The 12,995-nt window shown below is 43.3% G+C and overlaps 1 protein-coding gene across 1 annotated transcript in view; it reads left to right on the plus strand.

Moving 5' to 3' along the window:
• Positions 1 to 12,995, plus strand: part of Prkch (protein kinase C eta) — a 212,184-nt gene that overhangs the window by 183,572 nt on the left and 15,617 nt on the right. Inside the window, exons 11-12 of the mRNA XM_005322773.5 lie at positions 6,398 to 6,536; positions 7,183 to 7,371. Coding sequence (XP_005322830.1) covers positions 6,398 to 6,536; positions 7,183 to 7,371 — 328 coding nt within the window. The remainder of the gene's footprint in view (positions 1 to 6,397; positions 6,537 to 7,182; positions 7,372 to 12,995) is intronic.

Below are 12,995 nucleotides of genomic sequence, written 5' to 3' on the forward strand. Positions count from 1 at the left end.
CTCTGGGGCTGGAGATGGAAATTCTCACTGGCCCTTGCCTTGTCTGGCTCTGGTTACATCCTGCTTTCTTCTTGCCATTTGTGCCCCACTTTCCAGGACTGTAGCCATTTCTACTTTTCTTGACTGTACAGAAAACCCCTCACTCTGTTCCCTTTACCTGGAGTTCTCTGCCACACCCTCACTTCCCTTCCTTTCTTTCTCTTTACTTGGTTAAGAATCTTCACAGCTCAGCTCAAATGTCACCTCCCAGGGGACCCTTCCCTTAGCTTCTCCTTTCACATACTCCCACATCTTCTCTTCAATGAGTTTTCATAGTTCATAATTGGAAATTTAGTTGTGTGATGATCTGATGATCTTCCTCACCCACCAGACTCTAACCTTCTTGAGAGTGGGGATGGGCTCTCTTTCCTTATCGGTGTATCCAGAGTCCCCTGCATGTTGTGTGGCTCACACATGCTAGTCCAAGAATTGCTGGGTGGTCGAAGGGTAGAGTATCTTATAAACATGATACGTGAATGGCACCACTGTCTATTACATGAGGAAACCAAAGTTTAGGCCTTTACTCTTTCAATGATTTTTCAAAATCCTTTTGCCAATTTAGTATATCCTCTTGCTTTAAAATTTTTCCAACATAAACTCAGACAATCAAAACACAAGCTAGACCTGTTTGTCTTGAAATTAAGATTGTAATCCAGCTTCACTCTCTTGACAAATGTCACCTCTTGGCACCCACATGCCAGCCTCTCACCCTTAGAAGAGGATTATAAAGTATCTTTGAATATTCGACCTCTAGGGAAGTATTTGCTTTGCACTTCCTTATTGCTGAACCTTCAAGAATTGCATAATATCAGTTGAACTCCTTGGCCATGCTCAAGCCAAGTGGGGAAAAAGGATTTTGTTTATTTTGCAGAATTCTAATTATGCTTTTCATAGTGATATTAATTGATACCGCAAATGGTTCTTGTTTTAATAAGTGAAGTTCTCCTAGAGTATTGGCTGGAAACACCACCACAAAGAAGTGGGCCTGGTATAGTAGATTATAAGCCCAGACCATGGAGGCGAGCAGACGTGTGTTCAAATCCTGACTTTACCCCTGGCTAACTATACAATCTTGGAGTGGAGCCCACTTCGAAGGATAAAAACAGAATAGTATGGATAAAGTACATAGCATTCAGTGAACATTTAACATTTGGTAGCTACTGTTGACACAATTTTTCTTATGATCCACAGAAGAGGGTTTTTTTCAGGTTCTCTGGAAACACATACCAAATGAATAACAAATTTTAACAGTACACTGACCATTGTGTACCAACTGTACATTTTATGAATACTGATATGAAAGTTGTATTTTTATTAAAGAATAATCTCTTAGATTAAGATAGTAAAATATAGATGAAATGATTTCCTGTCTTGGATTTTCTTTAAAATAATCTGAAAAAAAGATGAGTCAAGCAGGAAAAGGAGTGAGGAGATGTATAGATGAAATAAGATTGGACATGTGCTGACAGCTGCTGACACTGTGGGATCAGGCCAGAGGTTGTTCTATTATTCTCTATACTTTTGTTCATGCTTAAAATTTTCCACAATAAAAAGTCAAAAAAATGCATTCAAAATGGTTCCTGTGAATAGCCTCCCAGATCCATTATTCAAGGAGCCAACTCACAACTCACTTCCTTTATTTCTTTTAGAGGGGTAACTGATTTCTAGTGATCTAAGCAGAAAGACTCACACTATTCTGTTTTATTACTCTCGGGATAGTTCAGGATGGAAACAAAATAAATCCAATTTCTGAATCTTCTTTGTCTTCAACCACTTGGGAATTTTCTCTGAAACTACTGTGGGCATTTTAAGTAACCCTGAATACCCAGCAAGAACAATGTACCTTTCAGGCAAACAGAGAGGTTAAAATAACCCTGTCTACCCTTCTTTGCTTGCATGACAAAAGCTTTAGCTATTAAATACCAGTGCTCAGTGAGCTAATGACTGGTGAGCCCGTAATTGTGTTTTTGGCATTTTAGGATCTGAGCCTCTGCCCTGTATGAACTTGTAATCTTCATTGTGCAGCCTTGTTAAGTTTGGCTGCTGAGTTATATGTTGGCATACAAGGTTGAGGAACTCCAAAGCCAAAAACTGACCTCTGCACATCAAATTAAGTCAAGAGTCTTAGAGTAATATTCCCCCTCTCTCTCTCTTTCTCCCTCCCTCTCCCTCCCTCTCTCTCTCTCCCTCTCCCTCTTTCTCTTGCTTTTGCTCCCCGCCACTAATAAAGGTATGATCTACCCTTATTGTGGAAGCTGACCATGGCCGTACATGGCTCAGTAACCTTTGGATTTGTTTGATTCATGCTTCTCTTGTTTGACTCCTCCATTTGGATGCAAGCCAGAGGAGGGGAGAGGTTTCTACTTGGTCTTCTTTGCCCTATGATTGCTCCTCCTAAATTAGTTTCTTTTCTCCAGCTTCACTAAGGAAATGAATCTGAGCTCCCATTTCAGGTTTCTTATTTTCCCTCTGGAATCTATCATAGAGGGGTAAAACACTTGGCTTTTTATAAGTTTAACTACTTAAGAACAAAGGTCCCAGTTTTATGGAACTTCCTTCCCCTACAAATAAGAAATCAAGAAATGCTTTGAATTTGGCCAGGGTTGCTCCACTGGTGTCCATCTGAAATCCTTCCATTGATCTCTTTGGTCAGCACCTTCTGCCAGGATGGAGCTGGATCTAGGAAGGAGTAAGACTCAGTTCCTGCTAAGGGGGTGACAGGTGCACACACACAGAGCCTTCTGGAAGCCAGTACGAGGGTGCTGTCAAAGCAGTATGAACTCTGTGCTCTAGGGACAGAGTTGACATTGGTATGTCTGACTGGGGACATCAGGACAGACTTCACAGTGAAGTGTGAGAGATTTGGGCTGAGGGCAGAATGAGCAGCTGGGGGTTATACAACACTCTTGACAGAATCATCTTGGGATCCCAACTGTGAGGTTTGTGTCCCATTAGATAGTAGCTGGTGTAGAACCTGCTGCGGCATTTCCCTCAGGACTCGGTACAGGCTCTGAGAATGCTTAAAAATAGACTGAAAAGTCAGGTTTAAGGTGTCTAACCTGCCTTTGTGGCCCTGGGCCGTCTTATGACCAGATGAGTCACATCCCCTGTGCTGTTCAGGTGTGTCTTTTGAGAGCTGAGTTTCCGAGACTCCTCTGTGCAGAGGGGATTGTGGTGGGTGACGGATAAAGTGATTACCAAGCACTTTTCTCTCCCTGAGCGATTCTGGCTCCCCATGACAGTAGCTGAGTAATAAGCAGTCAAACTCTTACCTGGGACATGAGTCACGAGCTCTCTTGAGCAATCGCAGGTTGAATGCTGTGGGTTTCTGTCAGCACTTGTCCCTCTTGCCCAAGAAGATCTTTTCCGAGACCTCAGTAGGCATAACGGCTTCTGGACAACTCAGAAACTCGGTAACCTTGTTTGGAAGTGTGAGTGAGAGCGCTCTGGCCTCAGGCCCACACAGGCCTGGACCACTGGGCCTGGACATGGTGTCAGTAAAGCCAGCCTCACAGGTTCAGTCCCCCATGACCTCACTTTCTCCTGGGGCCTCAGACTATCATGTCTCACCTCAGCCAGCTGCTGTCTCGCTTATAGTTGGTGTCAGTCTCCAGGAGCCAGAGGACCAGGTATTGATAGGAAACCACCTGGCTGTGGTCTTCCTTGTGATATACCATATGGTCCTCATTCCTCACCCCCCACCTGTGCTCCCAAGTCCAGCTTCACGTGGAAGCTGGAATTGAATACCTTATACGTGTGTGTGTGTGTGTGTGTGTGTGTGTGTGTGTGTGTGTGTGTTGAAGCAGAGAAGGAAGCAGCATCCTTAAACTGCAGCCCACTGAAAACAGAGGCTTGTGGGGAAAGAAGGATTCCGCAGGGAGGAGGGGTAGGGGCTGATTTGAAGGCCAGGTCTGGTTTAGAGGCAGAGAGGGGTTTGCCTTGCTGAAATGGGTACATTCGCACTGCACACCCCTTGACCTTATTGTGCCCCTGTTACTGGGAGACCATGGCCGGGAGCAGAGGAGCAGTGGGGTGAGAGAGGTCTGTGCCAAGAAAGCTCTGCCATGGTCACTACGCTTGTCAGGGATTCCCGGAAAATGGAGATTTGTTTTCATTTCTGGGCATTTTCCAGTGACCGCCATCTGTAAGACCTGTCCGGCCAGGCTGTATCACCTCACAGGGCACAGTCAGGGAACCAGTCATGCCAGCTCTGTCCTCACCTACCTCCTCAGCTGCAACGTGATCCTGGCTGGACAGAGACCAGCTTTTTCCCTGGGGCCTAAGCAGGCCAACAGGTCTCTTATTCTTAGTCCAGAGACAGGGAAATAGAAAGAACCACAGGTACCCAGATTCAGCCTTCTGTAAATGTGAGGCTCCAGGGAGCAGCCAGTTCCAGACACCATGAAGATACTACAGGGACGGGGACACCATGGCTCCCAAACAAATAGCCCCTGGTGGCCTGATGCCAGGATAGCCTCACTCAGTGGCATTAACAGCAGATCTCCCTCCAATTGAGGGAATCTCCTGGTCATCTAGTGTCCCCTGCTTGACATGCAGCCTCCTCTCACTGGTGGGACATGTGGTTTGCCATTGAGTACATCGCCCCTTTAACCAGCAAAAAACAGACGTCACCAACAGGTAAGGCTATTCTGTCATCAATCTGCTGTGCTCAGGAGGTATCCATTGGGTTGGTCTGCAGGACTTTCTCAGCCCACTCTGGCAACTGACCTCCCTCTCTACCATGCACCTGGGAGAACCAGGTGCTAGAAGCTTGTGCTGGGGAGGGTACTGCTCTTTACCTACAGACAGTTTTCACAGTGTGTGGCCAAGTTCCCACCTACATGGAGGGCTTTACCAAACAGCTCTGCTAGAAATTATTTTTGCTCATGTGGATTCTACTCCATGGGGCTGGACAGGGGTAAAAAGTGCCCTTTGTCCTTAGTTCCCCATAATCTACTAGGCCTTCTGTGGACACAGGACACACTCACACAGACCCTGTTCTTTTTCCCTTTCCTCGTTATTGATATCCCCACTCATGCAGAAGCCATCTTTCTGCTACTTCTCCTTGGCCACCCTAAGTGTCCGTCAGTCCTCGCTACTAATTTTGCATTCACAGAAGCTCTGCTTACTTTCCCTTTCCTGCCTCAGACTTTCCACTCCTTATCACTCACTGCCTGGTTAAGTCCTCACCATCTCCCCAACAGTGTCAGCTGCCCAAATCCGATCTTTACCCTATCTGGGAGGGGCCTGCTTCTCCCTTAATTAGGGAGCTCCTTCCCTTTCACCTAATACCTAAATATCAAAATTCATTAACATGGCATTCGGGGCACTCCATAGTTTGAAGGACCTCAGTTTCCTCTCCAGCCCTAAGCTTTTTCATGTCCCCATGCTCCCGCACCAGCCCCATTCTCCGGTCCCTCTCCAGAACATGTTTCTCTGAGTGGCCTGCACATCCACGCCTCTGTGCCTGCCTCTGGGCACCTGCTACATCCATCTGCCACTACAACCTTCTCACACCCCCCTTCTTTGCCTGGAAGACTGTGACTCATGCCATCAGACCCTGCTCCATTTCTGCTTCTGCTATGAAACTATCTCTCTCTCTCTCTCTCTCTCTCTCTCTCTCTCTCTCTCTCCTGCTGGAAAGGATTGTTCCCTCTTATGTTTCTTTTACAGACTTGGTTTATATGCTATTTGTACTATACAGCAGTTGGTGTGTATCTCTGTGTGTGTGTGTGTGTGTGTGTGTGTGTGTGTGTGTGTACATATATATACAAGTATTTATTTGGTACACTATTTTAGACATAATGGTTGATTTTAGATCAAGTTGATTTGGTTCACCATTAAGTTTACAGTCTAGCAAATATCTGTGTCCCCATTGTATTGAGAGTTCCTTATGGACAAAGATCATCTGTACTCTTGATGCCTGCCACAGACCCAGACAGGCACCCAGTGACCACTTTCTCCATGAATGCTCACTGAGTGAACTCTCATGGGCAGATATGGGTGCCTGAGTAGAAAATGGGTGATGAGATAGGTGGATTTCTTTGGGGTACAAGGTACATGGAAAGTCATGCTCAGCCCAGATTTTCTAAAGGGCAGTCTATACTTTTCTAAATGGCTAGGCTGTTCATGGGGACCCATTGTCTAGGAACATAGAGGCATGTTCTGAGATTTGATATAGATTTTTTTTTAATTTATCCAGACAACCCAGAAAAGTTTAATTCTTTCTGAAGCATGTGCAGAAAGCCCATGTGACAATTTTGTGGTCTGATGACCCATCTTGTGAGCCAGTTCTTCCAGGTGGGTGGTTTGAGGCCTGGCTGCCTTATCACATGCTGCTACCCTTGGTTTCTTTCAGAGATCTGAAACTAGACAATGTGCTGTTGGACCATGAGGGTCACTGTAAACTGGCAGACTTCGGAATGTGCAAGGAGGGGATCTGTAATGGTGTCACCACAGCCACGTTCTGTGGAACACCTGACTACATTGCTCCAGAGGTGAGTGGGCCTGCTTCATAAGGCTTTTGAAATTTGAGGTCTATAGTAACCCTGACCAGAAATGCCACTGGCTGTTTTTGTGTGGTTCAGCCCAGACTCATTTATAGCTCATTGGGTGAATAGGGTTGAAAATGTCTGAGGTTTTTCTAAATAAGAATTTGAGTTTAAAAAAAAAAAAAAGTTTTTGTAAACTGCAGCTGTTTTAGGCCTTAGCTCTAAATAAGGACAAAGTGTGTTCTGCTCATGACTCTTTATCCTTTTGTCTCTGCTCAGTGATTTAATTTCAGCCTCACTTAGCAGATCTAAAGAAAAGCTCTTCAATCTTTCCCATATGAGTGAGTGATCTCAGTCTCCTCTTCCCTCTGCACTGATGGATTTTCAAAACACTTTCTGTGTTGGCTTTTCATGTGCCATCCCTTGGCTGAAATAGGCCATCAATTTTTGATCACCTAGAAGAGAAGGGGCCTCAGAGTCAACCACAGGGAAACAGACTACTCCATAGACATGGAATGGAGACTGCATACCAACACAGGGAATTCCATTTTTGTGGTTTAATATTTCCTAATCCATCATTGCCCCTAGACATGAAGAATACCTTTGATAACCAGATGCATGAAGCACCTGTCACATTACCCTCTTTGCACAGATCCTCCAGGAAATGCTGTATGGGCCTGCTGTGGATTGGTGGGCCATGGGTGTGTTGCTCTACGAGATGCTCTGCGGTCATGCACCCTTCGAGGCTGAGAATGAAGACGACCTCTTTGAGGCCATCCTGAATGATGAGGTGGTCTACCCTACCTGGCTCCATGAAGATGCCACAGGGATCCTAAAATCTGTAAGTCTGGCTTCCCACCTACTGCAGACCACCTTGCTGTGTGTGCTTCTTGTGTCTTTTTTGAGTACTTCCTACCAGTAAGCGCTCAGCCCTAACTCAAATTTGTGTTTCAACCTAAAGGATCAGAGAACCAGAGTTCTCTCAGGTCTTGTCTGGCTTCCTCTTATGCAATAGTGATTAAGGGGCCAACTGCGATAACAGTTGATAGCTTTGTTTGCCAGATATCAAGTATTTCTAGCATTATGGCTTGAGTTTAGGTGAAATGATGTCCCTCCTTCGTGATCAGGCCTTGTCTCTGCAGAGTTCTTTGGCCACCCTGTTATCTTTATGAAAGCCAGGTGCCAAGCCAAGATTTAGGTGGAATATGGTCATGCATCACGTTGGGAGACTTTTTATTATTTCTTAATGCACTCAAGGCATCATGTTATATGCCTTACTTTGAAGTGTGGAAGAAACATGGATTTGCTATCCTTCTGTTAAAACTAAGAAAGTATATATAATTTGGGTCAGTTCTGTAACCCCATTAGATTGAGTTTAAAAATTATGTATTATCACCTGCTATGTACACAGGGGATATAGAAGTGAATTAATTACTTCTTTGAGTAGGGGAAAATCAGAACAATTCATTATCTGTTGGGTAAAGTCCCATGGATACTAACCTCAGTTTATATTTCTTACAATTATCTTCCTCAAGTTATGTCCTTTGTAGTGATTGGAACAAAAATGCTAAATCTGGAAAATATTAGCAATCTTGTCTTTTTAGCAGTCTTCAACTTTATAATCAATGCCATTTTGAGAATGGTCACTGTGTACTGGGACTGAAGGCAAGATTGTCCCTGAGAATTCCCTGCATCTCTAAAAGAAAAATAATCACAGAAATTGTTCTCAGGCAAACGTTGCCAAAGTGAATCATAATTCATAACTTGATTCTCAGGAGCTCAGAAGCCAAAAAAATGTCCTAACATTGAAAAAGCACTAATCTCATATAGAAATTAAAACAAAGTATTTTGGGATTCCACCAAATGTCTCCTACCTAGAATGTTTTCATAGGAGTAATTTACAGTTAGTGGAAATTTTAGACTAAGAAGACCAAGAACATGGCTCTTATAATTGTGTAAAAAAAAAAAAAAAAGGAGAAGGGCTTATCTTTGTGGACCCATGCCCTGAAGTTTCTTAACTTCCTGAAGGGAAATGTACTCACCTGCATTGGCCACAGCTAACCTTGATAATATAAGCTGTATCAGGCATACTTTGCATCAATATTTTCCCAGCTCCAGGGCCCAGAATCTGATTCTTCATGATCCCAAAGGCATCGTAGCTTGACCCAAGACAACAGCCATCAAAAAACTAGTGGTTTTTCCAGGTGCACAGGTTTTGTTGATTACTGTGGCTGATTAGACTACTTTAACATTTAAAAGAAAGACCCTAGAGTTTATAAATGGAATGAAAATGCTTGTTCAGCTATAATGAAATGTGCATTGTGAGCCTTGGCATATAAAGATCCCTTAGTTTGGTACTGTGGTGAGTGGGAAATAAAAGTTACTCTAGCCAGGCACGGTGGCGCAGGCCTGTAATCCAAGTGGCTTGAGAGGCTGAGGTAGGAGGATCACGAGTTGAAAGCCAGTGTCATCAAAAGTGAGGCACTAAGCAACTCAGTGAGACCCTGTCTCTAAATAAAATTCAAAAATAGGGCTGGGGATATGGCTCAGTGGTCAAGCGTCCCTGAGTTCAATCCCCAGTATCCCTCCCCAACCCCCACCAGAAAAAGTCAGTCTGTTCCTTGAGAAACTCTGATGTTCTCTATTTAGAGACAGACAATTTAGATGAGTACCCCTCTGATGAATAACTCATACCTTTGGAATCCAGGTCCTTAGAAATCTGAAGAGGTCCCATCAATTTTTGGATCAGATGTCACTCACATCTGCTTTTCTTAATTTTTTCTTCCTATTTTTTAAAGTTCTCAAGTGCATTCTGGTACCTCAGAGTCCTCTTGAGAGAGTTCTTTCCAGCTAAATCTGAAACTAGATAACACTCCCTTGGCCAAGCTTTGTAGAACAGAGAGCAGGTACTAAACAAGGTTAAGGTTCATGTGGAATTATTAAGACTTTCTCCTTATATAAAACTCAATTTCTTAAAGCTATATCTTCCATGAAAATATTCAGCTAATCTTCTTGGTGATTAACCTATATATTGTCTAGTCACAGCCCCCACAGTCTGTTCTGAGGGAACAGCCTCAAGTGCTTCATCTGTAAAGAATCTCAGCTTCAGTGGAGTCTCAGTTGTTCCCTTGTCCTAGCAGGTCCACTTCCAGGGAACTGTGACTCTCTTCACTTCCCTCTAGTTCAGCCTCTTTCTAATGTCAACTCCTCCATTGTCCTGAGTCAGCACCTGGGATTGTTACATGTCATTTATCCAGCCCTGATTTCCTAAATGGTACTCGATGTTCTCTTTGGGACAATGTTCCCTAAGGAAGGAGCAAGTTTTCAGGCTCACTGTGCCAGGCCTGCTTCCCAGACCTATGACCTTCTGGCTGAGTGACCTTGGTGATCTTTCCCTTTCTAACTCTCAGTATCCTTGCTTGTATTGAGAGGTAATAAAACTCACACCATAGGGTTGTTGTCAGGATTCAATGAAATAATATATGTAAACCTCCCAGACACACAACAAGCATTCTGCTTCTTCCCCCTCTACAGGGGAAGAAGTGCCTTCAAACTAATCTTCTGGAAAACACTTGAAAGCTATCAGATAAAATGACTAGGGAAAAAAAAATTCACTGAGGGAATTCTGAGGACCCTTTTGTACATTTTGGCCTTCATGCCTGAAACTAAGACGCTTAAGTGCTAGAGATGAGGACACTGAGCTGGTCTTTGCAGAGAGCTGGGACATTTAAATAGAAATGTGGTAAATGAAAATAGTTAAAAGTACTCCAGGCTTGAGGAGCCATGGGGGGTAGCTTAATGGTAGAGCACTCACCTGGCATGTGCAAGGCCCTGGGTTCCAATCCCAGTACCACAAAAGAAAATAAGAGAGAAAAAAGGAAAGACTCATGAGGAACACTGAGTGAGCAAGGAATGGTGTTGGGTGAGTAAGAACCTGCCTCAGAAAAAACAAAAAGAGAAAGATAAAGAACCTGTTTCAGAGCAGAGCAGGCCAAGGACAGATCTTAGCTCTTTCACTGCTGGCTGTGTGGCCTTGGGCAGATGTCATAATTCTGCCATGCCTCGGTTTCTTCACCTGTGGAGTTGAGTTCTCTGCACAGATGAACAGAGATAGTGTATGTGGGATGCTCAGGGCAGGGTACATGCTCAGGAAGTTATTGCCACTATTATGAGAGCCATGTGCATAAAATGATTTTTAGAGTCTCTGCTCTTCTCTTGGAAAAAAAATATTACTTTGTTGTAATAGGAGGAGGATTCAAGTATCAAGTCATGCTCCATAAATCATCCAGACTGCTTTCTGGCCCTAATTTCAACTTGAGTTAATTAGGCCCAGACAGTTCTTTTACTGCTATAAGAAACCTTACAGATTATTCTGACCTCCTTGTTTTATAGATAAGGAAACTACGAGGCACAGAGTAATGGTGCCTCACCAGAGACCATGTAGCATATTAGATGAACAAATAAAGGGGAGCCTTTGTGCATTACTAATGAAGATGTAAAATGGTGTAGCCACTGTGAAAAATATGACAGTGGTTCCTCTTAAACAGAATTGCCATAAGATATAGCAATTCTACCTCAAGGCATATACCCAAAAGAATAATCTCATACAGATGAGTAGAATCTCATACCAGTATTGGTACATCATATTCATAAGCATCATTCACAATAGCAAAAAGTGGAAGCAACCCAATGTCTATCAATGGATGAGGGGATAAACAAAATGTGGTATATCCATACAATGGAATATTATGCTATCTTGAAGGAAATGGCCCGGGGATGCAGTTCAGTAGTATAACACTTCCCTAGCAAGCATGAGGCCCTGGGTTCCATCCTCAGTACCACAAAAAATTAAATTAAAATAAGAAGGAAATTTTTTATATGCTGCAACCTGGATGAACCTTGATGGCATTATGCCCAAGTGAAACAGAAACAGAAAATAGAATGATGGTTGCCAAGAGCTGGAGGAAGCTAGGAACAGGGAGTTCGTGTTTAATGGGTATGGAGTATGCAGTTTGAGAAGATTTAAAGTCTGGAGATCAATAGAGGTGGTTGCATAACACATGAACATAATGTACTTAATGCTACTGAATTATGCACTGGAGAAATAGTTAAAATGGTAGTTGTGTGTATATTTTGCTACAGTGAATAAATAAATAAACCCTGGGAAAAATCCCTAAAATCTGGGACTAGAATCAGTTTCCTGATTCCCAGTCTAAGATTCCAAGCTGGACCTACACTTGACTATTCCCTATTTTTCTTCTACTTCCTGTTAAGAGGTGTCTTTTACCCCCAGGGGCCCACATTTCTAGTACTCACATTACTCCATGATGTGAGCCTTTCTTGCTTTACCAGAAAGAAGGTACCAAGATGCTGGGTACTCACTGTTCACATAGCATGAATATCTCACTTATGTATAGCACTAAAGTAAGACATATTATCTTTATGATAATAATTAGTTATAGTGTTATTTAAAGATTATGCATTTATTGTGTATGATGCCTTATATCAGAAATATCATTCTGTTGATCTGAGATGGGTATCTGAGGCCTTTGAAGGAGAAGCCATCATATTAGGCAGTCAGAATCCATATTCAATTCACTTTAGGAAGTGCTCATCAGGTGCTTTTCTTTACTTGGTTTGTTCTAAGTGCTGGGAATGCGAAGGTGAAACAGCCTGGCCTTCATCTGTTGCTCACACTTGAGTATAAAAATGAGAACAAATAAAGAAATGCTTAGCACGCTACCAAGGAGGAATGATTGTTTTTCTTTTTTTGAGAATTTTCTCTGGAGGCCAGAATAGGGCAGATGACATAAAGACAAAAGAAGTGACATTTAAGATGTTAAGGGATGAGTGGGGTTCAGTGGGGTGGACAAGGGTAAGAAAAATATCCTAAATAGAGGAGATGACTTGTACAAAGCCTCAGAGACAGGAAGTAGCAAGTATGTTCCAAGAGCCAAAAATATGAGTTCTCTACTGTTGGAGTGTTAGGTGCAGGGTGGGAAGCACTGAAAGATGAGTTTAGGACATGTGGATGTTGATGGATTTGGCAGACATTTGGAAAGTGAAATCAACATTGCGGGTGAGTACATGGTCTGGAACTCAGGACAGGGTCGGAGATCATCACTGCACTGTGGGAGTAGAGACAGGGGAGAGGTGAAGAGTAAAGAGAATGGGAGACAGATGGGACCTGGGGCAGTGCAGAGGATTCAGTGAGCCAGCCAGGAAGGAATGACTTCAGATTGTATAAACATGTAAAGCTGCAACATGTCTGCTGGTTTGACTTCCAGTGAAATCTGCCAGGGGTTATCCAATGGGATTGACCCTAAGCTGATGCCTCTGATAGCTCTTGAACAGCTCTGGCAAGGTGGGAACAAACGGTCCTTGGCCAGACAGCCTAAGGCTTACGGAATGAATTTGTGTTAGGAATTAGGTGAGATGAGACATTTTTAAGGACTCCAAAAATTT

This window comes from Ictidomys tridecemlineatus, chromosome 5 (genome assembly GCF_052094955.1).
Source record: "Ictidomys tridecemlineatus isolate mIctTri1 chromosome 5, mIctTri1.hap1, whole genome shotgun sequence".
NCBI classification, from domain to species: domain Eukaryota; kingdom Metazoa; phylum Chordata; class Mammalia; order Rodentia; family Sciuridae; genus Ictidomys; species Ictidomys tridecemlineatus.